Genomic DNA, 20,698 nt, shown 5'->3' with positions numbered 1-20,698 from the left:
GGCTGTAATTAAACAGGGCACATCCGCATTCATTCGTGAGTCCACCAAAGCCCCAGACCAGCCAACCCCCTCAGGGCACTTCCAACTGACCCACCACTCCCTATGGCCAAGCCTCTGCCTACTCCCTACAGGAGCACCCCAGTGACACCGCCTCTTCATAGATGAAATTTACAATGGAAGAAGAGGACTTTGGGGTCTTTCACGAGGCTAACCCTCTCCAGGATGCCACCCCAGACAATCGCCGACATCACCAACTGGTTGCCCATGTTAACGGCTGTTGGACCCAAGGATTATGGGACACTGGGTCCACACTCACCCTAGTCCAACCCCAACTAGTACCAGACTGGGCAAAGACGGGCAGTCTGTGGCCATACAGGTAGCTGGAGTGGGGGACCAGGGCCTGGGACGTTGAAATTGGAGTAATGCACAACTTGCCGACTGAGATTCTCCTTGGAAATGATCTGGGAGTCCTGGTCTCCACTTTTGGCACTGAGACCCCCGCTGAAGCTCATCCAGTCACCGCCAAGCTAGAGAGTATGCTGCCGCTCCACCTGCCGAGGTTTCGGTAAGATTAGAATACCCACCCCCTGCTGAGCTTGTCCCTACCCTGACCTGGGATTCCCTCGCTGATTTCGCTAAAGAAAAAGCCAGTGACCGGACCTTAGACCCCTATAGACAGAGGTCTGGGAGTGATCCTAGGGGATTGGGAGATGTAGGTATGAGTGGGACCAGGGCAAGTTGTACAGGGTCCACGGGGGAGCAGGGGTGGGCGCTGCCCAAATACCTCATCGGCAGATGGTAGTACCGAGGAAGTATCGGCGTGATCTCCTCCGGATTGTGCATGATATTCCCCTTGCTGGGCATTTGGGCAAGTGACGGACCCTGCATCGCTTAACCCAGAGTTTCTTCTGGCCAGGAGTATCGGTGGATGTTCGGGACTACTGTCGGTCTTGTGAGGTCTGCCAGAAGGTAGAGAAGCAGGAAGACAGGCCCAGGGCCACTCTGAGGCCCCTACCTATAGTCTGGGAACCTTTCAGTCGCTGTGGACCTAGTGGGGCCCCTGAAATGGCCTAGTCCCACGGGCAAGAAGTATATCTTGACCATTGTCGAGTACACCACCTGGTATCTGGAGGCCGTAGCGCTGAGAGATATGCAGGCAGAAACAGTTGCTCAAGCCCTGCTACAGATCTTTACTCGGGTAGGATTTCCTCCGGAGATCCTGACCGACCAAGGCACGCAGTTCACAGCTGAGCTTACCCAACAACTTTGAAAGTTGTGTGGGATCAGACCGCTGTACAGCTCTCCCTACCACCCTCAGACCAATGGGCTCTGCGAATGGTTTAACGGTACGCTGAAACAGCTCCTCCAAATGTTCACCATATCCCATAAGGACTGGGAATGGCATCTCCTCACCTCCTGTTCGTCTACCGAGAGGTACCACAGGAGTCCACTGGGTTCTCTCCCTTCGAGCTGCTGTATGGCCGGAGGGTTCGGGGACCCCTGGATCTCCTACGCAAACTCTGGGAGGGAGCAGTGGCCGAGGAGGGGACCTCGGTGGTGACCTATGTGCTGGAGCTCAGCGAGAGGCTACAACGGTTGATGACCCTAGTACGAAACAACCTTGAGGCCGCCCAGAGCCGGCAGAAACGGTGGTACAACCGGTCTGCCTGAGACTGAACATTTTACTTAGGACCAGGGGCGGACTGACAACTAATGGAGCCCCCGGGCAATAGGAGATCATGGGACCCCTGTGTCCCATGATCAAAAAATCCTATGAAAAAGGTACCAGAGGCATCTCATGGGGCCCCCTACTGACCCCCTGGGCAATAGGGGATCATGGGACCCCTGTGTCCTTGCCCAAACTCAAAAAACCTATGAAAAAGGTACCAGGGACATTTTACGGGGGCCCCCTACTGACCCCAGGCCCTCGGGCAGTGCCCGAGTTTCCAAATGGTCAGTCCGCCCCTGCTTAGGACAGAAAGTGTTGGCCTTGAAACCAGTCAGGCATGACAAATTACAGGCTGCCTGACAGGGCCCGTACCAAGTGGTGGAGCAACTCTGTGATACCACGTACATTGTAGCTCGCTGTTCGGATGGAAGGATCCGGCGAATCTTCCATGTGAATATCGAACGACCAGAGGAGAGTGTAGCTGCTATTTGCACTCCAGCTACCGATGACTGAGAAACGCTTCTTCAGCCGGGGCTGTTGGGGGACGGACAGTCCCAGCTGAGTGTAGCAGATGTAGATATCAGCACACGGCTGCCTCCCAAGGCCCAGGAGCAGGCCCGCCAACTGCTCCAAGAGCACCAAGGGCTGTTCTCGTCTCTGTCCGGTAACACCACCACAAATGTTCACCAGGTAGACACACAGGGTCAGGCCCCCCTGAAGCAGGCGGCATACCAAGAGTCTGTCAGAGAAGGGATGAGAAGAGAGATTAAGGAAATGCTGGATTTAGGTGTGATAGAACCCTCTGACAGTCCCTGGGCCTCCCCGGTGGTCCTGGTACCCAAGAAGGATGGAACCATCCGGTTCTGTGTGGACTACCGCAGGTTCAATGACCGGACCGTGGTCCTTGCCTTCCTAGGCACTGCGGGGTACTACCGTAAATTCACCCCCAACTACAGCGCCATTGCTAAACCCCTGACGGATCTGACCCGGAAGAATCCGCCCCGACAGGTTGTGTGGTCCCCAGAATGTGAAACGGCTTTCCAAAAGCTCAAACATGATCTGATCCATACTCCCGTTTTGGCTGCCCCTGACCCTTCCAAATGGTTTTGTGTCCACATAGATGATGCCTCCACCTTTGGATTGGGCGCTGTTCTGAGCAAAATCGGGGACGATGGGAATGACCATCCAGTGGCCTACCTAAGAAGAAATTTGTTACCCCGGGAGGTGGCCTACGCTGCTGTGGAGAAAAAGAATGTCTTGCCTTGGTATGGGCCCTCAAGAAATTGCAGCCCTACCTGTACGGGCGCTCCTTCATTGTACTCACAGATCACAACCCTCTGGTGTGGCTAAACCGGGTCTGCGGGGACAATGGTCATCTGCTGCGGTGGTGCTTGGCCCTCCAACCCTATAACTTTGCCATCCAGTACCGACCGGGGAAGCAAAACTCCAATGCGGATGGGTTGTCCCAGCAAGCCCAGTTGGAGAAGTAACCCTCTGAACTGACCAGCCCCAATCAGACCCGGACTCGCCGGGTGTTACGCAACGGAGGAGCCTTGTGACGAACTGTCCCTTTGTAATAACACTTTGCCCTTTCTGTTTCAGTTTTCTCCTCTTTGTAAAGCTGTATACATATAGCAGCTGTTATGTAGACAGGCATTCTATACTTTTTGTTTAGGGTCATTTGAACTTTTAGACTTTCACTTCTATAGAGTTCATACTGTGTTGTTGTGTTGTAGGGTTTTGTTATGGGTGCCAGACTGTCTGGTGGGGGTGAAGCTGCATATACTGAGTTGTGTTCAATAAAGTTTAATTAATTCCCCCTATACACAGTTTCGACTCGTGGTTTGGGATATCAGGGAAGGATTGTTTTTGAGCTCTAATACCTGCCTTGGCAGAGCTCTAGAAGACTTGCCGGAAAGGGGGACCATTGGCTGAGATGCATCGCTCCGCACGAGGAAGTCCAGGCGGAACGGTTCCGCCACAGAAGTCATGGTAAGTAGGAGGAACAGATTGACTGGCATCTGGTGTAGGTTGAACTGAGAGGTACCCGGGGAAATTGGTGGGTGTGGAGGCGCCACAGTGCTGAAGACTAGAGATGAGCGAATCGAACCAGGCGAAGTGGAATTCGATACGAATTTCAGGAAAAATTCGATTTGCGTCGAATCCGAATATTAGCCTACTTCGGGTGCGCAAATCGGATTTTTCCCGATCAGCCGGCAAAAGTGGCCCTGCAGAGAGCTCCGCTATTTCTGACAGTTCTCTGACAGTTCCTTCACATGTACAGCGGTTGAAACATTGTATCTATTTGTTTCCATTTAGGATACAGATGTTTTTATTCGGAAACAGATGTTTCAACCGCTGTACATGTGAAGGAGCTGTCAGAGAACTGTCAGAAATAGAGGAACTCTGCAGATACCCTTTTTGCCGGCTTGGAATTCTTTTTATTTTCATCCTACTTCTTCTTCTTCTTCTTCTTCTTCCTCTTCATCCTCATCCTCATCCTCTTCTTCTTCTTCTTCTGAGGATGAGGATGAAGAAGAAGAAGAAGAAGAAGAAGTAGGATGAAAATAAGAATAATTCCAAGCCGGCAAAAAGTGTATCTGCAGAGCTCCTCTAAGTGTATCTGCAGAATAGAGGAGCTCTGCAGATACACTTTTTGCCAGCTTGGAATTCTTATTTTCATCCTACTTCTTCTTCTTCCTCTTCATCCTCATCCTCATCCTCTTCTTCTTCTTCTGAGGATGAGGATGAAGAAGAAGAAAAAGAAGAAGAAGAAGTAGGATGAAAATAAGAATAATTCCAAGCCGGCAAAAAGTGTATCTGCAGAGCTCCTCTAAGTGTATCTGCAGAATAGAGGAGCTCTGCAGATACACTTTTTGCCGGCTTGGAATTCTTCTTATTTTCATCCTACTTCTTCTTCTTCTTCCTCTTCATCCTCATCCTCATCCTCTTCTTCTTCTTCTGAGGATGAGGATGAAGAAGAAGAAGAAGAAGTAGGATGAAAATAAGAATAATTCCAAGCCGGCAAAAAGTGTATCTGCAGAGCTCCTCTAAGTGTATCTGCAGAAAAGAGGAGCTCTGCAGATACACTTTTTGCCGGCTTGGAATTCTTCTTATTTTCATCCTACTTCTTCTTCTTCTTCTTCCTCTTCATCCTCATCCTCATCCTCTTCTTCTTCTTCTGAGGATGAGGATGAAGAAGAAGAAGAAGTAGGATGAAAATAAGAATAATTCCAAGCCGGCAAAAAGTGTATCTGCAGAGCTCCTCTATTCTGCAGATACACTTAGAGGAGCTCTGCAGATACACTTTTTGCCGGCTTGGAATTATTCTTATTTTCATCCTACTTCTTCTTCTTCTTCTTCATCCTCATCCTCATCCTCAGAAGAAGAAGAAGAGGATGAGGATGAAGAAGAAGAAGAAGAAGTAGGATGAAAATAAGAAGAATTCCAAGCCGGCAAAAAGTGTATCTGCAGAGCTCCGCTAAGTGTATCTGCAGAGCTCCGCTATTTCTGACAGTTCTGTGACATTCACTCCATACAGCGGTTGAAACATTGTATCTATTTGTTTCCATAAATGGAAACAAATAGATACAATCTTTCAACCGCTGTATGGAGTGAATGTCACAGAACTGTCAGAAATAGGCTATTTCTGACAGTTCTGTGACATTCACTCCATACAGCGGTTTCAACAACATTCACTCCATACAGCGGTTGAAACATTGTATCTATTTGTTTCCATAAATGGAAACAAATAGATACAATTTTTCAACCGCTGTATGGAGTGAATGTCACAGAACTGTCAGAAATAGGCTATTTCTGACAGTTCTGTGACATTCACTCCATACAGCGGTTGAAACATTGTATCTATTTGTTTCCATAAATGGATCCATTTATGGAAACAAATAGATACAATGTTTCAACCGCTGTATGGAGTGAATGTTGTTGAAACCGCTGTATGGAGTGAATGTCACAGAACTGTCAGAAATAGCCTATTTCTGACAGTTCTGTGACATTCACTCCATACAGCGGTTGAAACCGCTGTATGGAGTGAATGTCACAGAACTGTCAGAAATAGCCTATTTCTGACAGTTCTGTGACATTCACTCCATACAGCGGTTGAAAGATTGTATCTATTTGTTTCCATTTATGGAAACAAATAGATACAATGTTTCAACCGCTGTATGGAGTGAATGTCACAGAACTGTCAGATATAGCGGAGCTCTGCAGATACACTTAGCGGAGCTCTGCAGATACACTTTTTGCCGGCTTGGAATTCTTCTTATTTTCATCCTACTTCTTCTTCTTCTTCTTCATCCTCATCCTCTTCTTCTTCTTCTGAGGATGAGGATGAAGAAGAAGAAGAAGTAGGATGAAAATAAGAAGAATTCCAAGCCGGCAAAAAGTGTATCTGCAGAGCTCCTCTAAGTGTATCTGCAGAATAGAGGAGCTCTGCAGATACACTTTTTGCCGGCTTGGAATTATTCTTATTTTCATCCTACTTCTTCTTCTTCTTCTTCATCCTCATCCTCAGAAGAAGAAGAAGAGGATGAGGATCAAGAGGAAGAAGAAGAAGAAGAAGTAGGATGAAAATAAGAATAATTCCAAGCCGGCAAAAAGTGTATCTGCAGAGCTCCTCTATTCTGCAGATACACTTAGAGGAGCTCTGCAGATACACTTTTTGCCGGCTTGGAATTCTTCTTATTTTCATCCTACTTCTTCTTCTTCTTCTTCTTCATCCTCATCCTCAGAAGAAGAAGAAGAGGATGAGGATGAGGATGAAGAGGAAGAAGAAGAAGTAGGATGAAAATAAGAAGAATTCCAAGCCGGCAAAAAGTGTATCTGCAGAGCTCCTCTATTCTGCAGATACACTTAGAGGAGCTCTGCAGATACACTTTTTGCCGGCTTGGAATTCTTCTTATTTTCATCCTACTTCTTCTTCTTCTTCATCCTCATCCTCATCCTCAGAAGAAGAAGAAGAGGATGAGGATGAAGAAGAAGAAGAAGAAGTAGGATGAAAATAAGAAGAATTCCAAGCCGGCAAAAAGTGTATCTGCAGAGCTCCGCTAAGTGTATCTGCAGAGCTCCGCTAAGAAATAGCGGAGCTCTGCAGATACACTTTTTGCCGGCTTGGAATTCTCCTTCTTCTCATCCTGCTTCTTCTTCTCATCCTTCTTCTTCTCATCCTTCTCCTCCTTCTCATCCTTCTCCTGCTTCTCATCCTTCTCCTTCTTCTCATCCTGCTTCTTCTTCTCATCCTTCTCCTTCTTCTCATCCTTCTTCTTCTCATCCTTCTCCTTCTTCTCATCCTTCTTCTCATCCTTCTCCTTCTCATCCTTCTTCTCATCCTTCTTCTCATCCTTCTTCTCATCCTTCTTCTCATCCTTCTTCTCATCCTTCTCATCCTTCTCCTTCTTCTCATCCTTCTCCTTCTCCTTCTTCTCATCCTTCTCCTTCTCCTTCTTCTCCTTCTCCTTCTTCTCATCCTTCTCCTTCTTCTCATCCTTCTCCTTCTTCTCATCCTTCTCCTTCTTCTCATCCTTCTCCTTCTCCTTCTTCTCATCCTTCTCCTTCTCCATCTTCTCATCCTTCTCCTTCTCCTTCTTCTCATCCTTCTCCTTCTCCTTCTCCTTCTTCTCATCCTTCTCCTTCTTCTCATTCTTCTTCTCCTTCTTCTCATCCTTCTCCTTCTTCTCATCCTTCTTCTCATCCTTCTCCTTCCTCTCATCCTTCTTCTCATCCTTCTCCTTCTGCTCATCCTTCTTTTCATCCTTCTTCTCATCCTTCTCCTTCTTCTCATCCTTCTCCTTCTCCTTCTTCTCATCCTTCTCCTTCTCCTTCTTCTCATCCTTCTCCTTCATCTCATCCTTCTCCTTCTCCATCTTCTCATCCTTCTCCTTCTCCTTCTTCTCATCCTTCTCCTTCTCCTTCTTCTCATCCTTCTTGTTCTTCTCATCCTTCTCCTTCTCCTTCTTCTCATCCTTCTCCTTCTTCTCATCCTTCTCCTTCTCCTTCCTCATCTCCAAGGGCATTTAAATTAAAGGTACAGTGTTCTGCACTAATTTAAAGGCTCTCTGAAGCCTAGAAACCCTTTTTATAAGTTAACTTCGTAGCGAATAAATTCGCATCGAATCGAATTTCTTCCTGGAATTCGGCGAATCAGCCAAATCAAATTTTTGAATAATTCGCTCATCTCTACTGAAGACAATAGCTTGATGGAAAGGTGACTTGTTTCTTGGGCCAGTTGATTTGTGGGTTGTGGGCTTGCAACCAGGGTATTCCTAGGATGGCTGGAAATATGGGGGATCTGATAATGTCAAAACAGATGAACTCCCGGTGGCCGGAGTCAGTTGTTGCTAGGACGGGAATGGTTTCCCGGGTAACAGGTCCTGAGCTAGGAGTAGTGTCATCCGCTAGTAATACATCAAGTCTTTGTTTCTTTGGATGAAGAGGAATAAGTAAGTCCTTGGCAAGGTTGATCTCCAAGAAACCGCTACAGGCTCCTGAATCAACGATTGCCCACAAATTGACTTCCCTTCCAGCCATCTGCAATGATATGGGAAGGGTGACATGGGTGGTTAAAGTTCCGGTTAACTGGAGATACGAAGGATGGGGCTGGCTGGACTTAATTGGTCGCACTGGGCAGTTGCGCAAAAAATAGCCCATGGCCCCACAGTAAAGACATAGGTTGCCTTGCATATGCGTAGCCTTTCTTCTGGAGTTAGAGCAGGTCGGAGAAAGCCAATTTGCATTGGTTCTACTTCAGAAGTGCAGATGGGCTGAGGAGCAGGGGCAGGAGCCGCTGGTCCTTGAATCCTCGGCAGAACCCACGTGGGTCGAAAGGTCTGAGTACGTTCAGAATGTCTTTCCCATAGTTGTCGATCCAACTGGGTAGAGAGCTGAATAAGGTTCTCCAAGGAGGAGGGAACTTCCACCCTAGATAACTCATCCTTGAGGGATTTAACAGGCCTAGACAGAACTGGTATTTTAACAGTGCATCATTCAAACCGGTATCAGCTGACCATTTGCGGAATTCCACAATATAGTCCTCCACAGGCCTCCGACCCTGTTGTAGAGCATGGAGGGCAGACTCAGCAGTGGAGGTCCTCTAGGGATCATCATAAAGGGCAGTCATGGCTTCAAAAAATGTGATCACTGAGTTGAGTGCTGGGTTCTTTTGTCCCAGTAGGCTGTGTGCCCATGACTGAAGTACGTCAGACAAAAAAGAAGATAATGAACCCAACCTTGACCGCCTCAAGTGAAAAAGTCCTCAGCTGCAGAGCAAAATACAGCTGACAAGCATTTTTAAAGGCTCTGAATTTACATTGGTCCCCGAGGAATCGTTCAAGAGTGGGGACCCTGGGCTCCGGAGGCGGTAACACCACAGCAGGTGTAGCAGCAGGAGGCGAATTAACTAGAAGTATTTTGGTCTGCAGAAGTCAGAGAAGTAGTGAGGGATGAAGACGTCCTTCCAGCTGAAAGTATCCTTCCTGCAGATCTTTAACTGCTTGTATAAGTGCCATCATGTGTTGGCACAGGGCCTCTAATGCGAAAGCGCCTCTCTTGGCCTCAGACATAGTGGCTGGTTGATACTATCACGTACCTGGTGATGGAAGCCAACGGGGAGAGGGCTTCCATTGCGGCTAAGTTCCAGACTCCCCTGGATATGGGACAGCAGGAGTTGGGCCCAAAGTAGCACAGGTCGCCTGTAGGAGTGCTGGTCAGCGGTACACCCAGGAACACAGCTGATGCACTGGAATGGAGTCTGCAGACAGGTGGCGCCTGTGTGAGGTATGCAAGCCTTCATGGAAACAGAGGACCACAGGATAGTCGGTTCAAAGCCAAGGTCAAGTGCCAGTTAGAGATTGGAGCAGACGTAGTCAGTAGAATAGCCGGGGTCATACACAGAGGAACATGACAGAATATCCATTAGCCAAGCAGAGAAGACAGGTCCATGAGCAAACCGGGTCGGTAACAGGAAATTGCTATAGCAAAGGTACACAGACAAAGGTACTGGGGAGCAAGAGATCAACCAGCAACATGAGGGAGTGATGAGCCTCCTTATGAAGGCTGTCTGGCGCCAAACTGAGCCAATGCGTGCGCAGCTATGCACTATTGCGCATACGTGTTCCGGCTCGCGTCCGTGCGCCAATGCGCATGGATCTTCACCAATGTGCACTTCTGCGGCCATGCAGGGTACTGGCAGGAGTGCCAGATCTCCTAGAACTTCAGCTGTGGACAGAACCCTGACAGGATGCAAGTTGATGTGAGAAAACACTGTTGCCTGGCTATGCAGAGAGAGGGTTAGGGATGTCCACAACATAGTGACCCTCACGAAGGTAGAGCTACATGCTAAAGAAAGAGAACTAAATATATTTGTTAAGGAATTATGATCATCAATGAATACATCCTTTAAAAAAACAATGCTTTGAAGGTTTCTAAAGATTACACTGAACATTAAAATGTATATTTATAAATAATATAAATAGTTAAAAAAAATTAATAAATACATACATATTTTGTATCTATGGATAGTTTTTGGATTTTGTGTCTATGGATAGTTAGATTAACTCCCTGAAGGGCAAGGCATATGGGAGAGTTATTGTTTAATTTAATAATAATCAAATCATTATAACCACCAAAACAACAACAACTTCAATAGCAACATTATTTAATCATTCCTTGGAGGATTCTAATTAGCTTTAGACTCCCTGTCTGTGTTATGACCAGGGGTTTATATAGAAGCTAATCACAGCGTAGTTTATTTACCACTAAGCAAAAATGAAGGAAAAGCCATGCTACACATATGTAGCCAATTACTAAACAACATTTAAACCAATCGTGCAAAATTCAGTTTGTTTCATTCATTTTTGAAGAGGATAAAAATATTAACATTTCAATTCTTGCCAAAAGTTTTCTTTTATTATTTGTCATGGGAGCTGACCTATGGAAGGTAAGTTTGATATATTGATTATTTTGTTAAAATCTTTGTGTTTATGAAAAATATTATTTTGAACTAAAAAAAAAACCGGTAAATAAAATTGACATTTAAAATAGAATTCGTGCTAGGTAAATATGAAATTACAGTTTTTGTTTTTCCTTTCTTTTCTTTTTTAATGCAATAAACGAAAAAAAAAAAGTCATGCAATACAAAAACATAAAACAAATGATAAAACTAGAAACTATATGAACCTAAATTTATGTTGACAGTGTAGGGCAGAAAATTTAAAGCATGAGATAATGTTGATTAAAAAAGAACAATTTTCTTCTCGTTACATACAGTATATTGCAAAAATTTTAAAGAAACTGTAATAAATGGCATATTTTGTTAAATGTATTATATTATACTATACTTAACCCCTTGGTGACTGAGGAAAAAACACATTTTAATGCCTGAATACAAATTTGGAATTTTGACACATTTATCACAACTACTTAGTGTATCCAAGTGGATTACACCTTGTTTTTTTCAGGACAAATGGTAAAATATAAAATCAGAAATAGTGTCGCGCTCCACTACCAATTGCAAAAAAATGTGAATAAATAAATATTAAGTAAAATTTTAGTCCAGCATCAAAAGAATATATATCAATATCACTGCAATTATATTACTGCTGCAAACATGTCCTTATTAAGTCTGTGACTTTGACACTTCTAGTGCTGTGATAGGAGATAATAACCGTGCAGTCCACCAATCATAAAAAATATTATGCACCTTCCCTGGTTGTGTCCCTTTAATTGGACTTAATGGTAAATGAATAGGATTATCCCTCTTTCCCTGGGATGGATGGATGGATGGATGGATGGATTTTCCTCCATAGGTGTAATAGCCATGAAATGTAATAAAAAAATATAGTGCCTTATCCTCTTTAAAATTTAATTTATTAAATACAGTAGTGCACTCACATATATGACAAGTTAAAAATGCTTTAAAATGTTGAAATTTGAATCCACAGTAAAGTTTTCCAATATTGCTGAATACTTGCTGTATGTTGCTTTAAGCGTCATGACGTCACACATGCACAATTGTACAGAGGATAAGGCGCTATATTCTTTTATTACATTTCATGGCCATTATACCTGTGGAGAAAAATCTCTAAGGAAGCAAGGAGACCCCCTAGTGGGAAGAGGGAACACTCCATCCATCCATCCATCCATCCATCCCAGGGAAAGAGGGATAATCCTATCCATTTAACACTAAGTCCAATTAAAGGGACACAAGCTTTTTATGACCTCACTAAACGGTCTGGTCATATACACCAGGTGAGAGCACAACCGGGGAAGGTGCATAATATTTTTTATGATTGGTGGACTGCACGGTTATTATCTCCTATCACAGCACTAGAAGTGTCAAAGTCACAGACTTATTAAGGACATGTTTGCAACAGTAATATAATTGCAGTGATATTGATACATATTCTTTTGATGCTGGATTAATATTTATTTATTCACATTTTTTTGCAATTGGTAGTGGAGCGTGACACTATTTCTGGTTTTTTATTTTACCATTTGTCCTGAAAAAAACAAGGTGTAATCCAGTTGGATACACTAAGTAGTTGTGATAAATGTGTCAAAATTCCAAATTTCAGGCATTCAAATTTGTTTTATCCTCAGTCAATAGGGGGTTATGTATAGTATAATATAATACATTTAACAAAATATGCCATTTATTACAGTTTCTTCACAGTTTTTACACACATTTTAAATTTTATTTTCACTATTGTATTGGTTTTCCACAATTTTAGTATCATTTATAGTATTTAATCATTTAAATATTTATTAGCACTTTGTATACACCATAGCAGCTCACAAGACCCCACACTTTAGTATTACATGGTAAAATATATCCCCTGATTTTTTTCATTATTAAAGGAAAACTGGCCCCAAATTGTAACGGCAGCCCACCAAGTGGTAGGCCACAAAAAAGAGAGCGGGGTCAGCGCATGCTGAAGTGCACAAAAGTCACCAACTGTCTGCAGAGTCAATAGATGAAGACTTGGCTTTGGGTTTAATACGGCTTTAACAAAAGCCTGGTGTCCAAATAAACACAACATTACAACATTGTATAACAATCTTTTCCTATAGCCCTGTTCCCCTCGGCCTCTGTTGCCGGCACTTAATAAAGTGGAACTTCACTCTCTCAATCAACATTGACTATTTTTATTCCTCATACTGATAGTAAATAGATAGGAAAGTATATTATATTTACCTGTTTTAAACTTTTTTTTTCATTTCTTAAGTTACTTCTTTGTTTCCATACCTAGGTAAATAATGTCATACATCCCAGCCTTCAGTAGAGGAGGAGGGCTTTGCTGAACTAAGCACACCCTCCTGCCTTCATGCCTAAGCTAAGGGCAGATGGATTCCAGGAAGTAAATGCTAAATACACTCACTGGCCACTTTTTTCGGTACACCTATTCAATTGCTTGGTAACACAAATTGCTAATGTTAAGTACTCCTTTTGAATGAAGGACATCAACGCCAATTCTGTTGCATTCGTCTGATATACGTTTACTAGAGAATTACAATGTACATTGGGTCACAAAGCATGCAGAAAACAATGTGACAAAAAATGATTACATGGGTGGATGTTTATATAGGAATTCTTCAACATGACCTGTTCAATTGCTTGGTAACACAAATTGCTAATCAGCCAATCACATGGCAGCAACTTAATGCATTTAGGCATCTAGACGTGGTGAAGACGACTTGCTGAAGTTCAAACCAAGCATCGGAATGGGGAAGAAAGGGGATTTAAGGCTGAGAGCTGCTCTCCAAGACTTAGACTGGGAGGGAATATTGGCATCGATGAACACAACACAGAAATGTGAGTTTTTCCAAAAGACTGTATGTGAACACACTGCAAAATATATTCCCATTGGCAACAAGAAAAGAGCTTTTATTAAATATAAAAATGAAGGAACGCAATCATCGTTTAAACATTACAAAGAATATTACAAAATATGCAGAAAGGAAATAAAGGCCACAAACATTGAAAATGAACGACAGATCGCAAAAGATAGCAGGACCAACCCCAAAAAATTCTTCAAATATATTAACCACTTGCCCTCTAGAGGATTTACCCCCCTTAATGACCAGGCCTCTTTTTGCTACTCGGCGCTGCACTAATTCAACTGATAATTGCGCGGTCATGCAATGCTGCACCCAAATGAAATTTACGTCCTTTTTTTCACACAAATAGAGCTTTCTTTTGGTGGTATTTGATCACCTGTGCGCTTTTTATTTTTCACGCTATAAACAAAAAAAGACCAAAAATTTTGAAGAAAAACTATATTTTTTTACTTTTGGCTATAAAAAATATATAGTAAACTCAAAGTTAGTTATAAATTTAGATACTGCATTTTACGCCATTTTTTTGCTATACAGCGCAGCACTGGTTTAACTGACAATTGTGTGCTTATGCAATACGATACATAATTTAAATTTATGTCCTTTTTTCTCACAAATAGAGCTTTCTTTTGGTGGTATTTGATCACATGTGAGCTTTTTATTTTTGGCGCTATAAACAAAAATGTTTGAGAAAAAAAATAGTTTTGAAAAAAACAATATTTTCTCTTTTCTCTCATAAAAAATATCCAAAAAACTAAAAAATCATCATAAATGTAGACCAAAATGTATTCTGCTACATGTTTTTGGTTAAAAAAATCCAAAAAAGTGTATATTTATTGCTTTGTGTGAAGTTATAGCGTCTACAAACTATGGTATAGATAATGGAATTTACAGCTTTTACTTTCTGACTGCTCATCACATTTCTTGAGGTGCGGGGAGTATAGACATCTGCAAATTTTTGATTAAGATGATTTACGAGGGGCTGAATTTTGTGGAGCCGGTCAAATTTAGGGTCACCCCGAGGACGACAGAGTGTATTGTCGTTGAAATACATAAAACACATTAAACTCTCGTATCTATGCCTGGCCATGGCAGCAGAGAACAGGGCATATGATGAATCGGGTCTGTGGACCAATACAACCGCAATTCATTTTTTTTAGTAATGCCCATGTTGAGGGTTAGGTCCAAAAAAATTTTTAATTCGGAAACCGTAATGAGCTTCCATGCGAATGGTCTGGCAAGGTTTGGATTTGGGTTGGTGGCGATAAATTGTTGTGCATATAAATTGCTTTGATCCACAATCAATGCATACAGATCTTCCGTGAAAAACAGCTCCAAATTATCAAGGGGGTTAGTTAAATTTGCTATTTCCATCTGAATTCCGGGTTGGGCAGTGAATGGGGGAAGCATGGGTAGGGGGTGGGGGGTGTGTACTTCTCTGTTACACACTGTCCCGGAAGGCTGTGCTCAGCCTTCCTCCCTGTCGGTGTTTGCCGGCAATCGCCAGGCTCTGGCGGGTAATCACCAGCCGGGACCCGGTGATTGACACCCGCGATCAGTGCCGTGGGTAGGGCAGGGCATGCGTCCCCTACCCTGAAATGCAGGATCACGTTTATATTTGTGATCCTGCGCACAGGGGCCCCTTGTAGCAGTATATGTACTGCAGGCGGTCCCCTAGTGGTTAATAGTAAAAAGATTCTAGAAGCAGTGGGCGGGAGGTGAGGATGAGCTGGTCTGCACTCTCAGGGGATCCTGACCAATCCTCAAGCAGGTGACTTGGCATGGGGTCAGGAAAGCCCTTAAAAGTGGCTGAGATGCAGGTCCCTAGGAGGGGGCCCAGTGGGAAAGGGCCTACCTACAGGCAGGGTGCTGGAAAGGAGGATCTCTTAACATCATCATACTCCAGAGCAAGGACCACCTGTAGAGCCAGAAAAGGAGCTAGCCCAGTAGAAGGCCTGAAGGCAGCCACCTACCTAAATCTGCACGCAGGACTGAGACTGAGTGAGTAGTCCTACACCCCCAGGCCAAACAGGGGAAAAAGAGCACTCTGGTGGGAAACCCAATTAGCTCCTTTCCTGGGACTGTTTCATTTAAAGTGGCAGGCACTGGATTTCCTTACCCAGGGATTCCCTCAGACAACTTGTCAGGAATCAGGGTATGACCAGAGGTATGTGAACTGACACAGGGAAACGCAGGCTTCAGATATGTTATAAACAATATAATTTATTAATACTAACAATACAAAACGCAGAGCAATACTAAAACATAAACACAGTGCAAACAAACCAAACCAAACCACCCACAGATAACAATATATACAATGCAAGCGTAGTCAGGCAGGCTGGGTCGATAACAATCGGGCAGGTAGGTACAGGAGGAGCAGGCGGAGAGTAGTCAGGTCACGAGCCGGGTACAGCAACTAACAGGCAGGTAGGTACAGGGGGTCAGGCAGAGAATGGTCGGGGTCACAAGCCAGGGATCAAACAGGAGAAGTCAGCAGAGGTCAGGATCAGGCAGGGTCGGCAACAAGTCAGGCAGGAACAGGAATGCAGGTTACAAGATACAGGGGCCCATGGAAAAACACACACCAATGCCCTGACTGTGAATCTGGCCATTCCTTAAATACAACCCCCGTAATCAGCTTCAGGTGTTTGGCTGACTGCAGGGTTGAGTCTCTGATTGCTGAGAGCACCCGCTGGCCAGCCCTGGTACTGCAGCCCACAAGGCAGGTGAGTCCCACCATTATTGGCAAGTCCATTCCTGACACAACTGTATAAGAAGAGTATTATCTGGGGTCTGCAGAGGTACACCTGGAGAGGCTAGAGTGCTTTCCAAGCAGAAGTTCTACTGTGTAAAGACTTGTACATAATTGCTAAGGAGTTTGTTCTCAGTTGCAGTTCCACTGGGCATCCCGTACACCCCTTATCCCATCCACGTTCAACACCCCTCAATAAGACATAAAAAGCCAAGCTCAAGGACTGTTTACAGACTCTGAATGCAAGTCTGTGGAAAACTGTGTGTTGCCTGGCTGTGCAGGACTACAGGGGGACCCAAATCTCTAGCGACTCCTAAGGGGGTAGTGCTACATATACTAATGCTGGAAAGGCTATTGTTTGAGCAATCAGATCAAGGGTCTTGAATTAAAATTCACGTAAGACCAGTCAGTAACATTTTCTTCTGGCAGAGGTCTCATGTTTGCGCTATAACACATCACAGCTCCCCCTGTACATCACAGCTCCCCCTGTACATCACAGTCCCCCCTGTACATCACAGCTCCCCCTGTACGTCACAGCTCCCCCTGTACATCACAGCTCAGTGTCTTTACCACCTCCCACCTGCCATATAGTACAATGATGGGCGAAAGGTGGTTCTCTCATTCTGGGAGGGTGTCATAGGACGTCCTTCCATTCTAATCGCGCATGTGCGGCTCCAGGAGCACGTAGCGTGGCGATCGGCGGTGCGCTGTGTTCCTTGGACACAACGGATCACCGATCAATGGACAGAGTCGAAGATGTTGGCTCGGTCATGTGATCAGCTGTGTCCAATCCAGGGGTGGACTGAAAACTCATGGGGCCACCAGGCAATCGGGAATCATGGGGCCCCTGTGTCCTTGCCTACACTCCAAAAAGCCTATGAAAAAGGTACCAGGGGCATCTCATGGGGTCCCCTACTGCCCTCAGGCAGTTCCAGAGTTTCCAAATGGTCAGTCCGCCCCTGGTCCAATCACAGCTGATCCCATGTAAACAGGGAAATGACGGTTATCGGCATTTCTCTCCTCACGCTGACAGCTCGAGAGCAGAGGAGAGCCGGTAAGCTGCATTCCTCAGAGGGGGCATGTACACTGATCATCAGTGTGCCCTGATGATCTGTGTAGCCCCAGCAGTGCCACCTGTCAGTGTCCATCAGTGCCAGCTGTCAGTGATCATCCATGCCACCTGCCAGTGCCCATCAGTGCCACATCAGTGCCACATTTCAGTGCCTACCAGTGCACATCAATGCCGCATATCAGTACCCATCTGAGCTGCCTTCAGTGTCACCCATCAGTGCCACCTATCAGTGCTGCCAGTCAGTGCCGCCTATCAGTGCCAGTCAGTGCTGCCTATAAGTGCCAGTCACTGCCGCCTATCAGTGTGCATCAGTGCCACCTATCAATGCAGGTCAGTGCCACTTATCAGTGCTGCCAGTCAGTGCCACCTGTCATTGCCGCCTATCAGTGTGCATTAGTGCCATCTAACAGTGCCAGTCAGTGGCGCCTATCAGTGCCATATAGCAGTGCTGCCTTTCAGTGCCTATCAGTGATGCCTGTCAATGCCCATCAGTGCCACCTACCAGTGCCTCCTCATCAGTGCCCATCAGTGTCCATCAGTGTCCATCAGTGCAGCCTATCAGTGCCCATCACTGCAGCCTCATTAGCGCACATCAGTGAAGGAGAAAAATCAATTATTTACAACATTTTATAACAAAAACTTTATATAAGAAAAAACTTTTTTTTTTTTTTAATTTTCAGTGGTTTTTGGTTTGTTTAAGAAAAAATAAAAAACCCCGAGGTGATTAAATACCACCAAAATAAAGCTCTATCTGTCACAAAAAAAGATAAAAATTTCATATGGGTACAGTGTTGCATGACCGCGCAATTGTCATTCAAAATGCGACAGCGCTGAAAGCTGGAAATTGGCCTGGGCAGGAAGGGGGTATAAGTGCCCTGTAGGTTAGTGGTTAACCTATCCTTCCCCTCATAGCCTCCTTTACATTACAACCCTCGTTAACATCACAGTCCCTTCTTTACATCAGTGACCACAATCTCCCATTACTTTTACATCACAGACCCCCTTCATATCACAGCCTCACCCCCTTTACAGTAGTACTACACAGTCCTCAGCTCCCCTTCACAACACAGATCCCCTTTACATTGGAGTCCCCTACATATCACAGATCCCCTTTACATTGGAGTCCCCTACATATCACAGGGAACCTTTATATCACAGTTTACCTTTTACATTGTATTCTCCTTCACATCACAGTGCCCCATTACTTTGCCGTACCCTTTATAACACAGCACCCCTTTATAACACAACACCCCTTTATAACACAGCACCCCTTTATAACACAACACCCCTTTATAACACAGCACCCCTTTATAACACAGCACCCCTTTATAACACAGTGCCTCTCACATCAGAGTGCCCATTTATATTACAGTGCCTCTTTCAATGTAAACCTCTCCAGCCTCACAGTTCTACTTTCAGCAGGGCAGATGCAGTTGTCTGCTTGGGATGTCCTCTCCTGGGTCTCCCACCTATCATCCTCACAGCAGGGCTGGGGGCGAGCGGTGCTGCAGATCTGGATGGAGGACAGGAGCTACACAACTCATTATATTACCAATCAGGTGACTACCGCTTGTTAGTTTGAAAAGACTCTCCCTCTCTGTGCAGATCTGCAGCACCTCCCACCCCTTGCCCTACTCTAAGGATTAAATCAATGGCCATTTGGGGGACCCGGGAGAGGACACCCAGCTGCTAAGTGACCCAGACAGGACTGTCACTTGGTCTGGGTCCGGACCACGGTCCGCTATTTATTGATCCCTGAATTAGATATTTTGTATCATTTGCTCGTTTTCACTGAGAGGCGCCTGCTGCATCTGCTGGTACCCAGCCACTGAGCCCACACATCTATATTTTAGATTAAGATATCCATCCAGGAGGATTTAGCACTGTCCATACTGTAACTCTGGCAACCAATGTTGAAGCCCTAATGAAGGAGGATGCTTTGGCTCAAAACGTGTTTGTTACTGGTTTGTTACTGGTTATAGCGCTGATGCTATTTGAGCAATAAAATAATACAATTAATTAATTGTATTTATTTATATGATCTAGGCCAATGAAGATTCCTTGCAATCTGTTTCTTCCAATACAACTTGTATCCATGTGACAGAATTCATCTTTTTCGGATTCCCGAGCCTCCAGAATTACAACAATTTACTTTCTTGTGTATTTCTTTTTATCTACCTCTTCACCCTCTCTGGCAATGGCTTTATCTTCTTCTTGGTTATCTTTGACCGGCATCTCCATACCCCAATGTATTTTTTTGTCGGAAATTTGTCCTTTATAGACATGACTTTCGCTTCAGTAACCATCCCGAAGATGTTGGCCAAGTTCCTGATGAACCTGGATACCATTTCCTTCACCGCCTGCTTTGTACAGATGTATATTTTTCTGTCTTTGGGAGCAACAGAGTGTTATCTCCTGGCCGTAATGGCCTACGATCGCTACATAGCTATATGCTCACCCTTACACTACCAAACCATCATGACAAGACAACTTTACATAAGACTGTCAATGGCAGCCTGGTGTGGAGGCTTTGCTGCTCCAATTGTAGTCACCATTCTTGCCTTAAATGTACCTTACTGTGGTCGCAACATACTCTACAATTACTACTGTGATTATTCTCCGCTGCTCGGTTTGGCTGGTGTCGACAACTTCTTCTATAGAGAAGTTGGGTCCTTCTGTGGTGCCGTTGTCATTTTGTCAAGCTTTTCTGTAATTCTTATATCTTACACTAATATTATTTTAACAATTCTCAGGATCAGTTCCAAAGGAGGCCGGAAGAAAACCTTTTCTACCTGTGCCTCTCACTTTACAGTTGTCAGTATATATTTCTTGCCACTTATGTTTGTGTACATTCGTCCAACAGGCGAATACTCATCTGAAGTGGATTCTTTGGTGTCCCTGGTATATTCAGTATTAACTCCTATAATGAATCCCATAATATACAGCATGAGAAACAAAGACGTTAAAATTGCTTTCCAGAGGAAAATAGGCTTCATCTGTACCAGAAGTAGTTTGGCCACAGAATAGAACGCATGTGATTAATGAATAAAGCCATTTATTAACTTGGATGAATTAAATGAACATTCTATAACAGTTTTGGCTCAATTTGTTCTTAATTTTATACAGTTTTAGACTGATTTTTTTTACTATATATGCATTATTTATAACGTTTTAAGAGCTCTGCTCCTGCTTCTGCTCAAGGCCATGAATTATATTCACCCTACTGGCAGAAACGAGAGAAGGGAGCAGCGTCCCAAGTTACTCCAGAGACTTGGTCATGTGTGAGGGGGTGAACGCCGCTCAAACCAATCCCCAGGAGTCAGGCAACAACACTGTGTGATGGATCGCCTCAGCT

General features: G+C 44.4%; 1 protein-coding gene across 1 annotated transcript; it reads left to right on the top strand.

Annotated features, from left to right (window-relative positions):
* Positions 1-2,422: 2,422 nt before the first annotated feature.
* On the top strand, positions 2,423-20,386 carry LOC149438455 (olfactory receptor 6N1-like). Its single transcript, XM_089659963.1, has 2 exons — positions 2,423-2,923; positions 19,390-20,386. Exons 1-2 carry the CDS (start codon positions 2,423-2,425, stop codon positions 20,368-20,370), a joined length of 1,482 nt encoding a protein of 493 aa, XP_089516089.1. The 3' UTR covers positions 20,371-20,386.
* Positions 20,387-20,698: the final 312 nt, after the last annotated feature.

Source organism: Staurois parvus, unplaced genomic scaffold (genome assembly GCF_062004578.1).
Source record: "Staurois parvus isolate SC_StPar_1 unplaced genomic scaffold, SC_StPar_1.0 ptg001192l, whole genome shotgun sequence".
In the NCBI taxonomy this organism is placed as follows: domain Eukaryota; kingdom Metazoa; phylum Chordata; class Amphibia; order Anura; family Ranidae; genus Staurois; species Staurois parvus.
The sequence above is the reverse complement of the archived record's forward strand: the minus strand, read 5'-3'. Positions and strand labels throughout refer to the sequence as shown.